Source organism: Carassius auratus, chromosome 32, assembly GCF_003368295.1.
Source record: "Carassius auratus strain Wakin chromosome 32, ASM336829v1, whole genome shotgun sequence".
Taxonomy (NCBI): Eukaryota; Metazoa; Chordata; class Actinopteri; order Cypriniformes; family Cyprinidae; genus Carassius; species Carassius auratus.
Window position 1 is genome coordinate 22,180,870 of NC_039274.1, and position 18,426 is coordinate 22,199,295.

At 41.4% G+C, this 18,426-nt stretch overlaps 1 protein-coding gene across 3 annotated transcripts in view; it reads left to right on the forward strand.

Annotated features, from left to right (window-relative positions):
* The window catches only part of LOC113051840 (zinc finger homeobox protein 3-like), a 154,779-nt gene that overhangs the window by 129,768 nt on the left and 6,585 nt on the right, over positions 1-18,426 (forward strand). For all 3 annotated transcript variants that reach the window (XM_026215974.1, XM_026215973.1, XM_026215975.1), the window contains exons 6-9: positions 8,321-8,454; positions 8,906-9,106; positions 12,638-12,755; positions 12,865-18,339. In XM_026215974.1, coding sequence (XP_026071759.1) covers positions 8,321-8,454; positions 8,906-9,106; positions 12,638-12,755; positions 12,865-18,339 — 5,928 coding nt within the window. The remainder of the gene's footprint in view (positions 1-8,320; positions 8,455-8,905; positions 9,107-12,637; positions 12,756-12,864; positions 18,340-18,426) is intronic.

An 18,426-nucleotide genomic window follows, 5' to 3' on the forward strand; every position in this document is an offset into this window, starting at 1 on the left:
AAAAATGACCCCTCATTATGGCGAATCTGGTCAAGTGACAAAAAAAAAAAAAAAAAAAAAAAACAAGTCAGGGCCTGCTTACAGAGTTACAGTGCAGCCATGTGTCTAAACACATGTGACCGTGTTCTCTGCCACACACACACACACACACACACACACACCTCTGAAGAATGCTATCAGATAGGAGTATTTTGCAGGCGTGGGGGGGTGGGCAGTTGTGGCAGGTGCAGGTGTCGGGTTTCATAGAGAGGTGTGGTTTAAGAGGAGGGGGGTTGCTCTGGGTGTTGGAGTGGATTGGAGTGCAGAGGAGAGAGAGGCCTGTGGTGGTGTAAGGGGAGATCAGTGGTGCGTTGCTGTGCTGCTGATGTGTTTGGAAAGTGGCGAGGGCCTGCCGCACGTGCTCCTTAACGATCTGGTTTGTGCATGTATGCGCGTGAGAGAGTCACCTGACCTCTGGTTTGTTACTATAGTCATAATTATGTACCTGTGCATGATATGTACCATTTTAAAATGAAATACACTAAAATATTAACAATAAGCAATACATTCATTTTTATGTCTGTAGGTTCATAAAACTATAGCTGTTCAACTATGAACTAGCTGTTCATAGTAAGTAACATTAATAACTATGATTATTGTTTAATAGGATAGCACTCATGGATTGATCTCAGTGAATGTATACTTACTGGTGGTGCTGTATTAATTGGTTGGGTTTGGACGTTGAGCATTAGTCATGTCCTTGGACAGGTGCGTGCTGGTCTGAATGTGAGGTGTCCGTTCTTGCTTGCCATCTCTGATTTGAAGTTCCATTCACATTCAATTTGTGCCAGTGTGGAAGCCGTTTGATTGCGAGGTGGAATTAGTCAGGGCATGCACCTTTCTGGAACAAGTGTTTTCACTACAGCTCTACCTCACAGATGACAGAATATAACTTTTATTTCTTCGTGATAGCAATTTTAGTCTTTTGCATGTTCCACATTTTATTATTATCATCATTATTTTTTAAATTCCAAAACTACAGCAAAAAAATAAAAAATAAATAAAAAATAAAATAAAATAAAATCATTGGAGCATTTGAAGGCAAATCTTTTAAAACGTCTTTTGATTTTTTTTCAACTTTCATTTTAAATGAGGCTGAGTTGACTGTGCACTTTGAGCGAGTGCCACTCGGCTTTGATGGGGAGAAATAATGATATGCATCGCTTGGCTGAAAATGGCTAAAAGTATCAAAATAAAGCACTTTAAAAAGCATTAAAATGAGCTGCTTGATTAATAATTCAGCCGTTACCTGTGGTGCCAAAGAAGACGACTGTGCGCATTAGGAGCCCTGCGTCTTTTCTGAATTTCCATACAAGAATATTCAATTCCTATCCTCCCCCTGTCAGTTGCTAATCACCAAATAAGTGTGTTTCTGTGTTTTCACAAAGGAAAGATGTGCTTGCATATGAAAAATTTACAGGCTTCCCGGCAGCTTATTAGGAACGCTTAGTTAAAAATAGCGTGCATTAGGAAGCCAGGTCTAGGGTGCTGTTTGATGTCTGAGGGGAGGTGGAGAAGGGAGGAAGGAGTGACGGGGGTGGAAGAGTGAAACCTGGCGGTGTTCTGATCTAAGATACTGGTGCTGCTTTAATGGAAGCTCCTTTATATTCTTGTGTTTAGAACTCACTTTCATGATTGACGGACAGAGCGGCGTGAGACGCCGCTACGAGAGGCTTTCTGAACTCTGCCTGGGAAGCGCTGGAATGCTTTTAGTAAACAGAGGCTCTCTTGTTTTGGCTGGAAATTGTCTGAGAATGTGTGTGGAGAATGCATCAATGGTTAGCTGCTGGACTCCGTCGCGATGGGGACGTGGCTAACCTGTTATTTAAAGGCACGTATCCGAGCAGATTTGAGTCACCCTGTCTGTGCGGGTTGTTATTAGGGCCTGTCATTAGTGTTGTTGAAGTTTTTCCTCTCATCCTAGTCATGCGAACACTGAGTGTTGAGACGTGGCTCACAGATGACTCTCAGGTTGAGCGTGTTAGTACCATCCGAGTTAAGCCGTGGCCAATCTGATGGGTCTCTTTTGAACATGTCATTTAGTGCATTTAGAGAGAGTTTGTGCTGGATGGGTATTGTGTAGGCAGGTAAGGAAAAAGATACAGATACGTTTTTCAAGGTTAACTTGATTAGGTTAGTATAAAAGCATTCCATAATAGTCAAAAATACATTCAGCATTCATCCATTTGGTGAGGGTTGGGTTAGCATTTGTGAAACAGGGTGATACTAAAGAATGAGGGATGGGTATATATGTGGCAGAAAACAAGGATAGAGGCCATAACGGATGGACAGATAAAGTGGAAGATACATGCCAATGTGGACACGAAAGAGATGAGAAGGATTGTTAATTCACTTAAGGACTGGAGGAGCAACCACAATATGATTTTAGATGCTTAACATAAATATAGGTGGGGAAGGGGTGGTTTACAGGCGGGAGGTGGGGAGTGGGGGGGTCTGTGGTCCTCGGCAGGTTTATGAATAATTCCTTTCAACCCCCAACTTTCAAATTACTGGGGTTATTGTGAGGGAGGGTGAATAATCTGATGCAGGTCAGACGTTATCTGACATGGCAGAAGCAGCCCTCCAAATTGGTTCCATCTCTTTTGCCTTATATATTTACTTAAATATATGAATGCCAGTGATTGGATGCACAAGGGCGGGTGTGTGTGTGTGACACTGATAGGAGAGACAGAGACAGCATCGAGAAGGACAGCAAAATAATTGTCCTCTGACTGCAAGGTGAACATTAGCACCCCCTGGACGCAGTGGAGTGTATTACAAGTGAATCTGTTTCCATCTCCTACTTGATTTAATGGCTTTGATGTCCCTCGATAGATTTTACAGGAGTTGATGTGAATAGGCAGGAGCTGTAGCCGCGGTGTGTTATAATCGAAGTAAATGCAATCGTAGCTGTCAGGGTTGTCAGCTGACTGCATGAATAACGCTGAAGAAATGGTACATATGCGGATCATGATTTTTATGATGCCATATTTATTGCATCATCCTGAGGGTGTTTTAAGATGAATTTAACAGGTAGTGAAACAATCTGAAAAGCATGTCACTGAAGTTGTTCCTGACACCCTCTCTCTGAAACGAAGCATCAATCAAAGCCGTTTTAAAAACACAGACGCGTTTGCATATTCATATTGTGTCCTTTAAAAGCTTGTCATCCCTTAAATTAAAATTACTTTTGTCTTGCAGATTAATAGGCTATAAATTGTCCTTGTTTGTAAGCCAGCACTCACAGAGACGTGTGTTTATGAGCTTTACTCCCTGTATTCTAATTGGCACGGTGTCCTGAGAGAGAGAGAGAGTTGCATGTATTTGTGTCAGTGTGTGTATGTCCTCTAAAGGTGATTGCAGCATTAGCTCCCACCTAGCCATCAGAAGATTAATAACACATCCACTAATTGATATCTCCTTTTAATTTATTCATTTTAAATTTGTCTTTGTAGCAGTCACGCCTGTGGGGTTACATGGGCACTTCCTTTGCAGAGCCATGGAGGTGGTCCTTTCATTTAATAGTGGTTATGCACCAAGGGAACTGTTATATGATAAGCCTTAACATGGAGTAGTGTTGGCGTTAGGCTTTGGTTGTAATTTTCTTTATTTGAAATTAATTGATGCAGAGTAATTACCTGAGAAATATGAGGTGAAATGGAATATAGCCCTTTGTTGCTCAGGGCACAGACGCAGCCTACAGATTAAAAAAAGGAGGGAAGAAAAGCAGGGAGGGAATGAGCAGAAAAATATAATATTCAGTTATTGTCAGCCATGGTAAAAGTGAATGACTTATAGCACTGGGGAGTTGGACCTCTCCTTCGTATTAACGGTTAAATAGCAGATGAACTGGGAGGAGGACTTTCATGAGGAGCAGTGAGAGAAGGTATTGGGAGAAAAGCAGCACAGACAAGCGAATGATGGACGAGGTTTGACCTCCTGAAAAGAGGAGCATGGGATGCTGTTATCTCAGTTTGGGCTTCTTAACTAGCCTAACCAGCTAGATACATGGTCAACCAGCTTACCTTGAAGGACCATGCTGTTCGATCACCTTGGGTCCATCAGACTTTGTACCAATCTAAACCACCGTAGAACATGTTGATGACTTGCCTTTTCAGATTCAAAAGCTGGATTGGATAAGGTGAAGAAAAACTGACAACTTGACATTTCCATTGCCTTATTGGGAGCACATCTCCAGAACTCTGTTGAATTTTATTTTTTTTTTTTTTTTTGCAAATGCACATGCTGCACTCAATGTGCCACAAGAAATCATCTTTCTGTTCTTTCCCTGTCCGCCCACTTTCAGAGTCCAGTTAGTCTCGTAGGAGATGACTTCCCAAGGACACCTGGGCAATGAAATGATGGCAGCTGTGGTTACATTGGTGGACATTTTCAGACTTGTTGCGTTACTGCTGCCATGCTTGTGTCAGTCAACCACTTCTGCAGTGCTTACCGTCCATGAAAGCGCTTCACGTCTCTGATTTAGAGGCTTTGCACTCAGCACTGACAGCCTCCTCTGGCTGGATTAGAAATGCTTCTCAGCTCCAGGGGTTGAGAAAAGGTGCCAAAGTCCAATTCACTTACGGGACAATCCAGAACAAAGACCTCCTGCTTATGGAAAAGGCCCATGAATTAATAATCACCTAATTGACTTTTAAGACTTTTTTTCACTGCTTCCCCTTTGGCTTTTGTGATGTCAGATGAAAATCGGGGCGTTGTCGCTGTCTCTGTGGGTTTTGCTGCAAACACGGTCTACTGCTGAATGGTAGAATTGAGGTCAGATGTACAGATACTACATTAGGATGGTTTTGAAAAAAGGCACATGGGGCAAAGAATGCACACAGACTGATGTAGTTCCCACTCCTCCCTGTTAAAAACAGTGAGGCTTTAAAAAAGTAGTTAGTAGTTTTAGTGTAATGCTGTGTTTCTGGGAATTAATGTACATTTTAGACATGAACTGAATATTACTTTTGTTATAAATACTCATTAGGTTGATGTTTTGCAATAACGAGACTACTTGTCTATAGTGGCTATTTAGAGGCTATTTTTGACCATTTTGAAATTTGATTAAGCCAAAATTTGTCCATTTTGAGATTAGCACTGTTAGATGATACTTGGGAATTTTGAAATTATTCCGTTTATACAATAATTAGCATTTTTTTTATTATTTATATTGGTTAATAGATTATTGGCTATTATTTATACTTAATTATTTTATGATCTGGTGATATGATATCATTTGCATCTGTTTATATTGATCTTTTACCTCTTGACTAACTGATCGGCGATATATATATATATATATATATATATATATATATATATATATATATATATATATATATATATATATATATATTGATTACATTCTCCTTTCATGGTTTCTTAAATTGTGTTAAATATATAAAACCCATACCCTTTGAAAACACAGTAGTACACAGTGAACATAACAGAGCTGGCTACATACAGTATAGCCAGGTTCATGAGCAAAGACCAGGGAAAGGGAGGGGAGAAAAAGAGAGACCCCTACCATCAGGTTCTGGTCATCTGGTCTCTAATAATGGATCTGACCTGCTCAAATGTTGAGGCATGTTCCTGCGGCCATCCAACCGTGTCAAAGACACACGTACTGCGCATGCCAACAGTCCCCTTCGCCTTTTTATTGGTCTCCATTTTGCTCCAGCGTGCTCCTTGATGATGTTTTTTCCTCGCTTTCTTCCTCCGTCTCTTGACAACAGAAAACAGGATACGGTAGCTGGGCTTTAGTCACGGGGGTTTGGTGGCAGAAGTGGGTTTTTGTGCCTTTTAAAAGCAAACAATTGATCAGATTTATGGAGTCCTAACAGGGCGTGACGAGGTGCGTCTGTGCCCAGAGGCGGTGGGCCACCCTCCCCTCCACACGTGCTGCAGGCCTCCAGCAGGCAGCTGCTCCCCTGACCTCAAGTTATTCACTTGCAATTGTCTGTTAAACAGAATTTACAATGAAAAAATTTCCAATAGTAGTGAAATAGTGTACTTAAGCCTTTTTCAATCATACTTAGAGTCACAGGAAATTGTTTTGTTGGTTTATTTACATGTATTTAGCTTAAAAGCATTTAGCATAAAAGCATTAGCTAAAGCGTTCTTTGTTTACACTCTATCCCTGCACTACCTAACAAAAATGTACTATGGTACCCACCAAAATTCCACCCAAATACCACAGCTACTGTCGTTTTTGTTTAAACGTATAGCTAGTCTTTTAAATGGCATTAGCAGCTTGTTTTTGATGACACTGGTGGCTAATACAAAGTTTCCACAATTTTATTGAAGTAAAAATAACTACAGCTGTTTTTGGTGGAAAAGTGATGTTGCAGAACAGTCAATGCACCTGAAAAGGGGTTTCCTGAAAGAAATCAGATAGAAAGGACTGACACAGTAGTAGGAGCAGTAAGTGGCCGGGACAGTGCCAGGACCGAAAGTAAAGGTTAATGTCAATGAATAGGAGGTTCCTTTAACATTTCCTTTGTTTATTGGTAGATGTCTAATGGGATTGGCCATGACTGGACCTAATAGTGCAGCTCTGGCTGATTGGGGGAGTCTCCGAGAGCTGCAGCAGGCAGCGTTCCCCAAAGTAGGGCCCCCCACTGAAGCCAGCGCTCAGCTGCCCTGCCCTGATTGGACCTGACACTTTAATGTCTGTCCAAGGAACATGGTCAGCTCGGCTTAAATTGACCCCCACACCCCTCCCCACAATGCCCTGCTCTCAATTTGCCCTTTCAGGAGTGGACAAATCATGGCAAATTTAACTCTTTATAGCCTCGTTATGGGCCTGTGAGAGAGGGGGGCGTCTTAAGTTTCACTGCAAATTCTTTCCCTTAGCAGCGTAAACAGCGTGTTCTATCGACCCCTCTCTGGCTTAGTGTGGATTTACTTTTTATACGAACTGATTATTTTCACCCTGATTGCTTTGTATTGCCACCTTTAGTTTGTCTTCTTCAATTTTATTTTAATTTAATTTGATTTTTTATTCAGCTCACATACAGTAACTGGCTAGTTAGTGAAGAGTCTTGTCTTAAAAACTATGGCAACAAGAATCTCAAGAATCTATTAAGTTTTGCTAAAAACTGAAATAACTAGGGAAGGCAATTTCGTATTCCAATGAGAAGTGCAAATAAGCAACAAAAAAAGAATCGAAATAGGAACCTGAACAGAACTCTTTTTTTTTTTTTTTCTTGATACTTTCTGAAGCCGCCTGTGGTATATTTGACTCTTTTCAAGTTGGGTGAATTCCTTCGCTGAAGCCACACTTCAAATGGCTTCATCTGAGAGAGCATGCATCCTAAAGCTGCTCACCGTGGCAAACTAATGTTTTGATTAGATGTCTGTGCTGGTGTCTGATGTCCTAAACATCCAACATAGAGAAAGACAAGCCGTCAAAGCATTGCGCACTGCCTCTTCTAAGTGCCATGGGAGGAGCGGTTAAAAGACTGCATTGGTTTGGAGGGGGAGCAGCCTGCCTTAGCAATCAGCCGGCCTGGGTGTTACCTGTTCAGTGGCCATATATCACAGTTTAGAAAGACATGCTGCTCACTTCCTTACAAAAAAAATAAAAAATGACTGCAATTTCTTAATTGTACCGTGAGTTTGGTAACATCAGCACTAAAACTGCTGTAATTCTGCATCCATTTTTTCCATGTTATTGACAGTAAATGAAGATATGACAGCATATGGCATAGTGATATGACATCAGTAAAATTTGAACCACGTGAATGCTAATGCGCAGCATTTTTTTTCCCTCACTTTTACTGAAAACCACAGAAATATATTTAATTTCCATTACTACACATGCACTATTGTACTGCATACTCCAGTTCCCGTATTCCCACACTGTTGTAGCAATCAAGAACATAAAAATGTGTATGAACACAAATATCTTGAAAAAAGAAAAGTCAGACTTACACGTTTCTTGAGTATAATTAAACCAAAGGAAAATAAATATGCTTTGTTTAAACGTTCAGTGGACTTTTACTGTAGGTTAAGCTAGCATTAGCAAGTTAATGTGTTACTACATATTAATTTTACTGCTTTTACTAGTAATTTCAGCATAGCAGGCCTCATAAAAGCCATTTTAACTGTGCTACATGTTTTTAATTGAACAATACAGTATCATTATATGACACAAAACTGCAGTTTTACTGCGTTTCATTTTTATAAAGGCTGGCTTATTGATTGATTGCATGCCCTGACTGCCAAATCGGCACTGTGTTTTGACAAGTATGCTTCTTTTATGTGTCTATGTCAGCATCCAACCAATCGGAGAGGGATCAGACGGATTCCCCGGTCCCCTCCAAGCGGCCTTCTTCAAGGTCCGAGGCAGCAGAAAGCCCCCTCTCGTCAAAACGACCCAGGACCGCTGAGAAGAGCAGTGGAGAGCAGGTGTGGAGAAAAATCTACAGCCTCTGGGAAACATTTAGAATTCTATCTGTCTGTTTTTGTGAAGTAGATTCAGAAAGACCTTATCTAATCCCCAGGCATGTAGGTCTCATTAACTGTACCCATTAATTAACAAAATATCTGAGGATGTTGTTTTCAGCCCTTTTTAATATAGAGTAGTAGAATGTAGCTGGCCTTTTTAAATTATGCATGCATTTTTTTTTTCTACAAATATTATATTACTCCATATTTTCTGCTGCTCTTGCAGTGCTAATTGTGCAAAAGGTGAAAAATCAATATGATATTTGACAGTTGAGAGCTCTTTGAAGTGTCTACCTCTCAGAGTAGCCCACTGCTCACTGCATGGGAGATGGATTCGCGTTGCTTTGCCCTTGATTTTACCACTCGTCTCTAGAAAATAATATTTTTTTTCTTCCATCTTGTCATTATATAGATGTACCAGTGCCCCTACTGCAAGTTCAGCAACACAGATCTGAACCGGCTCAGAATGCACGTGATGACGCAGCACTCAGTGCAGCCCATGTTCCGCTGCCCGCTGTGCCAGGACATGCTCAACAACAAGGTCCACCTGCAGTTCCATCTCACTCACCTCCACAGCGTGGCACCAGACTGCGTCGAAAAGCTAATTGCCACAGTAAGTTAACACAGAAGAATATTTAGGGGTAACGATCACAGCAGGCTTTGCATGCATTTGTTTCCTCTAATGAATGTCAAAGACATTCAACCAAGTTTATTTTACTTCCACAGTCAAAAGAACCTTTCTAAATATTTCCCATTCAGTCTCTCAAGTGGAAAGATATTCATTAAGCCCAGTTAATTTCTCTCTGGGAACATTTGTTTTCATGCAAGGCATGGCTGCCCTGCTATTGTGTGGTGTGAAGCCCATATGCTTTTTACACAAAAGCAACGTAGCCTTACTGCAATGTTTAGTAGTAATAATGTCAGATATCAATCTCACAAAAGACTCACAGTTTCTCATTCACTCTGCTTTTGAGGACCAAAGGTTGTTTCTTTCTGTCTAATTGATGAAATTTTGAGGCTTAATTAAAATCACAAAGGAAACTGATAATTGTGATATGGCCCTTAAGAATCCTGTATATTCAAAATGAGATGTGTAAGGCTGAAGCTTGAACATTGCTGGGTGTAACACTGGTTATTACTGGATATTACTATGGTCAATATCATTTCCTTGTTTTATTAAATGTTTACAATCCTAAAGTGTTTTTTTTTTTTTGCTTATTGCTTCTAGTTAAAAACCTACCTTTTGATCAGAGCACATTTTGTGCTCATTTGTGTTCTCTAGAAGACACACAAGATTACTAGGGTCTTCTCAGGCAAAAAAATCTGCAAACCAGTAGAGTTACGCAAGCTTTGATTTGCTCTCTATTTAATTTCAGTGCTGATTAGAAGAAACAGTTGGTTTGTAGGAAGTTGATGAATATTGTAATTCTTAACTTTAGAAGAAATGTTCTCGGTTTAGTGGAAAAATTATAAAAGCCTCTTGTGATTACCAAGGTCATTTGTATTCCAGGCACTCACTAGAAGCAGTAATACTTACATCATCCCTTTACGTTATTTCCCCCTCTCTAGTCCCAGAGCGCTCAGGCCTCCAGCAGCCTAGTCTGCCTGGTCCCTCTGAGAATACTCACCTTATTCCATTTCAGCTTCTACTGAGACTACTCTGCTTTCATAGATTTTTTTTTTTTTTTTTTTTTTTTTTTTTTTTTTTTTACACACAATTTTAGCAGTGAAATAATTATCTGTAGGTTTGCCTGTGGTGTTTGAATTGCTTGCTTGGCCAATCGCTCCGAATACTGTGAAGGCATCTCTACTCCCCCAGCCCCGAAAGCAAATGGTGAACACATTAGTGGAGGCCAGACAGCAATATTTTTTCTTTTATAGAGGTAATAACACACAGAGCGCTCTACAAGTGCAGTGCATGATAGTAACTGAGCTAAAACAATGCACATTAAAACCATCACCTTTTTTACAAGTAATGAGAGATGGAGAGATACTCATGTCCTGTTCCTCTTGTCAGACAGACAAGCTTAATGAATTCTGAATCAGGTGACTTTTATTTCTTGCAAACATTGCATAAAGATGCACTCTCTTCCACTCACCCTACCTCCTCCTTCCTCTTCTCTCGCTTTCCCTCCCTCGCTCCCTCACTCTATGTCTAATGTTCTGTCTGTCTAAGATAGGGGTAATGAAAATAATTGTGCTTCATTAATTCTGAGCCTGGCTAGATGATAGCCATTTGGAACTATGTTTGCCAATTAGACGGTCCAAATTAAAAGTGACCTTGGGATACTCTCAGCACTCTGCTCTATTTGCCTAATGATGCAGTTGTCTAGAAACAGTCCACTTTGTAATGTTAATCACAGGCATATTTTATTTCTGGAATTCTCTATACTGGTCACATCATTTAACAGATTTAGTTAGGAAAAGATTGGGTAAGGGAGGAAACTAAAAAGCTAAAAAAGGGCTACATGTTGCCCAGTGTGATCTTGATTGCAGAAACCAGATGTTTAAGAATGGCTGTGGTTCACTGAATATTTCTCAGTGTTTCACGCTCAGAGACGTGGGGTTGCATGGCACTTGGTATTTGATGACACTGAATTAAAGCTGCTGGCTGTGATTAGGTTTTAAATCAACTATAAAACAGTTCCTTCTCTCTGATCTCAGAAGACCAGTCAAACAGCCATGTAATGATACTATGTTTGCTTAGGTCTCTCACAGGTAATTACTCGTTTTTAGTTAACATTACTTTTATTTTACTTGAATAATGTCACAAGGTATGTTCAGTCTGAAGAAAGTTATTTAATCTACAGTTTAGTTTTTGTAAAAATAAATAAATCAATAAATAAATAATATAGCCTATATATATATGTACGTATATTATATTTATTAATTTATTTAATTCAATGCAAAAATTAAAACTCCTATAGACATGAAGCTGATGTCTGATGTGAGAAAAATATAATTGGTTGTCTCATGGGGTTGTAAAAAGAGGAAGGTTTGTAAGGAAGAGAGAGAGAGTGATAGAGAGAAAGAGAGAGAGAGAGAGAGAGAGAGAGAGAGAGAGGTGGGACTGGGGTAGTGAAATGCATGAGTGAGGCTGATTGTTCAGTTTGTGAAGTTAATTGAAGGAAGGTGAAGCACACAAGGGCTCATCTCCCAACATTTTCCAATCTCAGTAGCTGATTATTGTTAAATAGGATCCTGTTAATGAATCTGTTTTTTATTATTATTCTGAGAAAGAGAGAGATAGCAAGAAAGTGAGATCCTTGCATGGAGAATCATGTTAAAAAATAGAGGGGAGGTTGCTGTCATTCACACTTGATTAACTTCAACCTTCGAAGTGCCAAGCAAACCTTGGTGCACCTTTATCACAACAATATTACGAATACTTTAACTTTTCTAATTAATTTGATTATAAAAACATGCTGCTTGCCATCTACCTACATTTAAATGTATTGACATTTTGTATTAATGACTTTTTTTCAAGTAATATCTTGCATAATTGTTTTACATTAAAATATTCTGGTTTGCTGGAAAACATATTAATGAGCACTGTATGTTAAAGTAAGAGTGCTGATCATTATCCAAAAATTGAAAGTTGTTGCATTAGCCAGAATTCCAGGCTGAATTATGGCATTTAACCATTGCACCAAGCTTTTCTATTGGAATGAAAAGCACATTTTATGAGGTGGAAGACTTATTTAATTAGGCTCTCTAATAAGCTTTTCAACTGGCCAAGGAAGACCACTCAGCCCATCACACTAATTGGCTCCAGCAACAGAACTATCGCAGAGCATGACAAAACACCATCAGTGATCAAAGTGCAAATTCCATGGATAGCAAATTAAGTCGTCTGTGTGAAAGTGGGAGACAGTAAACGTGTTTGTGTCCAGTTCAAATAATATGATTATCTTATGAAATTATTTATTTTTATATTTGTAGCACTCATCTCACTTGTACCACCTTACATTCATCGTTTTGCTTTAAAAAATACTAATAATAAAAAATGAAGGATTACTGTATATGTTGCAGAAATTTTGTCTGTTTTGAATGTGAAATTTGTTTGCCCCTTACCTTAATTTGAGATGTTCTATTTTTATGGCTTATAATTAATATAACAAATACTATGTTTTTATTTTTCCAGGTGGCAGCATCAGAAGTACTGCCAGCAAGTATTTTCATACCAGTCCCTGGAGCAGAAAAGGATACTCAAACCACACCTCAGTCAATGGTCAACTCTGATGACATTAAGAAACAAACAGGTTAGAATGTTGTGCAATTGAGGAAACATATTTTAAACACACACATGCACACATGTATATGTAATGTTATCAACATTTTTATGTGTTTTTTTTTTTTTTCTGAATGCAGAGATGGCAGATGTTGAGCCTGAAAAAGGAGTTTGTCTGGCCTCAGACACTGCTGAAGCTCACAAGTCTCCTCTTGAGGAACAGCAGCCTGGAAGAGATGATTCCACTGGTTTCCTCTGCTGGAAAAAGGGCTGTAACAAAGTCTTTAAATCCTCCAATGCCCTTCAGATGCACTTCAATGAGGTCCACAATAAAAGGCCCCAACTTCCTGTCTCTGATCGTCATGTCTACAAATATCGCTGCAACCAGTGTAGCTTGGCATTCAAGACAATAGAGAAACTTCAGCTGCATTCCCAATACCATGTAATCAGAGCAGCTACAATGTGTTGTTTATGCCAGCGTAGCTTCAGGACCCTACAGGCACTTAAGAAGCATCTGGAGACCAGTCACCTGGAGTTAAGTGAAGCTGACATCCAGCAGCTCTATGGAGGTTTACTGATGAATGGAGACCTAATGATTATGGGTGATCCCTCACTTGGAGAAGACCAGGGAGCTCTTCTTGATGATGAGAAAGAGGGAGACGAAAGTGATCCTGAGGAAAAGCAAAGCCCAACTGGTAGTGACTCTGGATCTTTGCAAGAAGATTCTGGATCTGAACCCAAACGAGCCCTGCCATTTAGGAAAGGCCCCAACTTTACAATGGAGAAGTTTCTTGATCCATCCCGTCCTTTCAAATGTACAGTCTGCAAAGAGTCATTTACCCAAAAGAATATTCTTCTTGTACACTACAACTCTGTGTCTCACTTACACAAAGTCAAAAGGGCCCTACAGGAATCCACCACTGGTCAGCCAGAGCCCACAAGCAGCCCTGACAATAAACCCTTCAAGTGCAGCACTTGCAATGTAGCATACAGCCAGAGCTCTACACTGGAGATTCACATGCGCTCTGTTCTTCACCAATCCAAGGCCAGGGCAGCAAAGCTTGAAGCAGCAGGTGGCACATCTAGTGCTGTAAGCAGTAGTGGCCCAAGTGGAAGCACTTCTAATAGCACTTCAACCCCAAGCCCTATTCCAGCCACTAACTCAACTACCACCTCCAGCAACAGCAGCAGCTCTCCAGCTGGAGCTCAGACAGCACAGAGCATCATGGGAGGTAATCATCTGTCAAGTCATTCTCACAATGTTGAGAATTTGGGAAACTCAACTTGTCATCCCTCTCCTTCTGAAAATAATGAAGTGAAAAAGAAGAAATTTGCAGATATGCTATCTTCGAGGAGTCATCAGCAACAACTCCAGCAACAGCAGCAGCAGCAGTTAGCCCAGGCTCAGGCACAGGCACAGGCTCAGTTCCAACAAGAGCTCCAGCAGGCTGCTCTCCTTCAGTCCCAGCTTTTTAACCCTCTTCTCCAGCACTTCCCTATGACAACAGATGCTCTTCTTCCTCTTCAGCAACAGCAGCTGCTTTTTCCATTTTACATTCCTGGGGCAGAATTTCAGCTTAATCCAGAAATGAATCCAAGTAGCTCTTCATTAAACTTGAGTGGATCTACTGCTTCACTATTGGAAGAACAGAAAAACACTGCCCAGCAGGCCCAGCAAAGCTGCTTACAACAACAGCTTATGCACCACCACCTTCAGCAACAGCACCAAGCTCATTCCCACTCCCAAGGGTCAAGCCAAATGGCTTTACTTCAGCAGAGTGCCCTCTCTCACCCTGTAGACAAAAAGCCAAAGCCATCTCCTCACACCGGGAAGGAAAGAGAGTTGCCAAAGGATAAAGAAATTAGTGATAAAGCTGAGGATCATGTTCCAAAAGATATGTCAGACAAGTCCAATGAAAAGAAAGATGCTCCTCAAGCTGTTGTAAATGTGAACCATGACTATGGATTTCCTCCTCCAAGGATTGCCTCAGATGCCAGAGGGAATGCCACTAAAGCCCTACTGGAAAATTTTGGCTTCGAGTTAGTAATTCAGTACAATGAGAACAAGCAAAAAGCACAAAGAAAGTCAACGGGATCTCTGTCAGGATGCAGTAGGTCAGCTGGTATCACTAGAGTGGTTGACCCCATTGAAGGATTAGAGAAACTGGAGTGTGAGTCTTGCGGTAAATTCTTTTCCAACATATTGATTCTCAAGAGTCATCAGGAGCATATCCACCAGGCTTTCTTTCCATTCAGATTCCTAGAGAGATTTGCCAAAGAGTACAGAGAACAATATGACAAGTTGTACCCACTGAGACCTCAGACACCCGAAGCTGCTCCACCTCCTCCACCGCCCCCACCCCCACCTCCGCCTCCCCAGAGGGTACCAACACCAAATATACCTGTTTCTGCTCCTACCCAGACACCACCAACTGTTACAACCCCTCAACCCCCAGTTTCACTGGCCCAAATTCCAATGCCAATGGATCTCCCTCTCTTCTCTCCACTTATGATGCAGCCCATGTCACTCCAGTCATTACCTTCTCAGATTCCTGCCCAACTGCCAGCTGTGGAGCCCAGTCTGGCCACTGATCTGGCCCAGCTCTACCAACAGCAGCTTACCCCTGCCATGTTGCAGCAACAGAATAAGAGACCCCGTACCCGTATCACAGATGACCAGCTAAGGGTGCTCCGCCAATATTTCGATATCAACAACTCTCCCAACGAGGACCAAATTAAGGAAATGGCAGATAAATCAGGACTCCCCCAGAAAGTCATCAAGCACTGGTTCCGCAATACACTCTTTAAAGAGCGACAACGCAACAAAGACTCACCTTATAATTTTAATAACCCTCCAATTACAACTCTTGAAGATACCAAAATTGATTCAAAGCCACCCTCCCCTGAGCCTCAAAAGCCAGAATCATTTGGAAATAAGAGGTCCTCAAGGACAAGGTTCACAGACTACCAGCTGAGGGTACTGCAGGATTTCTTTGATGCTAATGCTTATCCTAAAGATGATGAATTTGAGCAGTTATCCAATCTTCTGAGTCTTCCAACTAGAGTCATTGTTGTGTGGTTCCAAAATGCCAGACAGAAAGCCCGTAAGAATTATGAGAACCAGGGAGATGGAGGAAAAGAAGGTGATCGACGTGAGTTATCTAATGACCGATACATTCGTACTACCAACTTAAACTATCAGTGCAAGAAGTGCAGCCTGGTTTTCCAGCGCATATTTGATCTTATTAAACACCAAAAGAAGCTCTGTTACAAAGACGAGGAGGAAGATGGGCAATATGACAGTCTAAATGAGGACTCTTTGGATCTCTCTCATGAATACTATACTCTATCTGGGTCATCAGGTCAAACACCAGTGCCCACATCTTCAAGCCTCTGTCCTCTTCCCCCTTCATCCTCTGCATTCTCTAACATCACATCATCTGAAAACGAGGAGCCTACACCAGCTAACACATCAAACTTGTTTGATGAAAAATCAAAACACTCTTCAGAAGCATCATTCGCCCAAAGAGAACATACATCTTTCAAACAGGAACAGGAAACCATTCATCCATCTGAGACTCCACAGCAGAGACCACAAAGAGAGGAAAAAACACATACAGTCCCAAAGAATTCAAAGCTTTCTTCACCTTCCCTGTCCCAACAGCAACAGCACAGTGGTCCCTCCATTTCACATAACAGTCAGATCTCTCAGAGCTCCCACATGGCCCTTAATCCTCATTTAGCCTCTGCCTCACAGCAGCAGTTGGCCCAGCAAATGATCCCATACCAGTGTGAGCAGTGTAAACTTGCCTTCCCTTCATTTGAACACTGGCAGGAACACCAGCAACTGCATTTCCTGAGTATCCAAAATCAGTTCATTCATCCTCAGTTTTTGGATCGCCCAATGGACATGTCCTTTATGTTGTTTGATCCCAGCAATCCTCTGCTTGCTAGCCAGCTCCTTGCAGGAGCAATACCTCAAATGTCCAGCAACTCTGCCACCTCCCCATCAACACCTACATCCACTATGAACTCCCTGAAGAGGAAATTGGAGGAGAAGGCAGGAACTAGTCCAGGAGAAAGTGACAGCATGAATAGTGGAGAGGAGCCACAACGAGACAAGCGCCTCCGAACCACTATTACACCAGAGCAACTAGAGATTCTGTACCAGAAATATTTGCTTGACTCCAATCCTACTCGTAAAATGCTTGACCACATTGCTCATGAAGTGGGGCTTAAAAAACGAGTGGTACAGGTATGGTTCCAAAACACAAGAGCCAGAGAAAGAAAAGGTCAGTTTCGTGCTGTTGGGCCAGCTCAAGCCCACCGGCGCTGCCCATTTTGTCGAGCCCTATTCAAAGCTAAAACTGCCCTCGAGGCCCATATTCGTTCACGCCACTGGCATGAAGCTAAACGTGCTGGTTATAACCTAGTGCTTTCCGGTATGCTACCTGAACAGGAGGCCATGCAGTTGAAGATGGATCCTCTGGATATCTCCAGCTATGCTCATCTTGCCCAGTCTAACAATGATGTGCAAAGTTCATCACTGTCACCTGTGAGCAAAAGCATGGACTTGTCTCCCAGGGCTCTCCTGAGCCCAACATCTATCAAAGTTGAGGGAGCAGAGGAGTTTGAAAGCCCAACCATTTCCTCAGTAAACACAAACTTTGATCAACATAAGCTTGATAACGATGATTGTTCGTCTGTGAATACAGCCATCACTGACACTACCACTGGTGATGAGGCAAACATTGACAATGATAGTGCTGATGCAAAGCACAGCCATAACAGTGGAGATTTTCTCTCTAAGTCTGGGGGTGCAGTCCCCTCCATTGAGAACGATGAACAAATGTCCTCAGGACTGGTGAGCCCTGCAACAAGCTTCTATACAAAAGACTTTGAAAATGAACATATTATAGACTACAGTGAAACATCTAGTCTGGCCGACCCTTGTTCACCAAGTCCAGGAGCCTCTGGTAGCAGAAGCATTGATAGTGGAGACAGGCCTGGTCAAAAACGCTTCCGAACACAGATGACTAATCTTCAGCTTAAGGTGCTCAAGTCTTGCTTCAATGATTATAGGACTCCAACCATGCTGGAGTGTGAGGTACTTGGCAATGACATTGGACTTCCAAAGAGAGTTGTTCAGGTTTGGTTTCAAAATGCCCGTGCTAAGGAAAAGAAAGCTAAGCTCAGCATGGCTAAGCACTTTGGTATCAACCAGACTTCTTACGAGGGACCTAAGACAGAATGCTCTTTGTGTGGTGTTAAATACAGTGCTCGCCTGTCAGTACGAGACCACATCTTTTCCCAGCAACACATCTCCAAAGTAAAGGATACCATTGGAAGTCAGCTCGATAAAGAGAAAGAGTACTTTGATCCAGCGACGGTTCGTCAGCTGATGGCACAGCAGGAGATGGATCGTATCAAGAAAGCAAATGAGGTCCTGGGACTAGCACAACAACAAGCCATGCAGCAACAAGGGATGTTTGACACACCTGCTTTGCAAGCATTGAACCTTCAGTCAGGTTACCCAAATCTACAGGGGATCCCCCCTGTTCTCCTGCCAGGTGTTGGTGGTCCCTCCATACCAGGCTTTAACTCATCCAACTCAGGTATGTCATTACATTTAGTCTCTAGTATGAGTAAGACTTTTAAAATATGAAGTGTACAATGATCTACTAATTCTCAGATATATATTG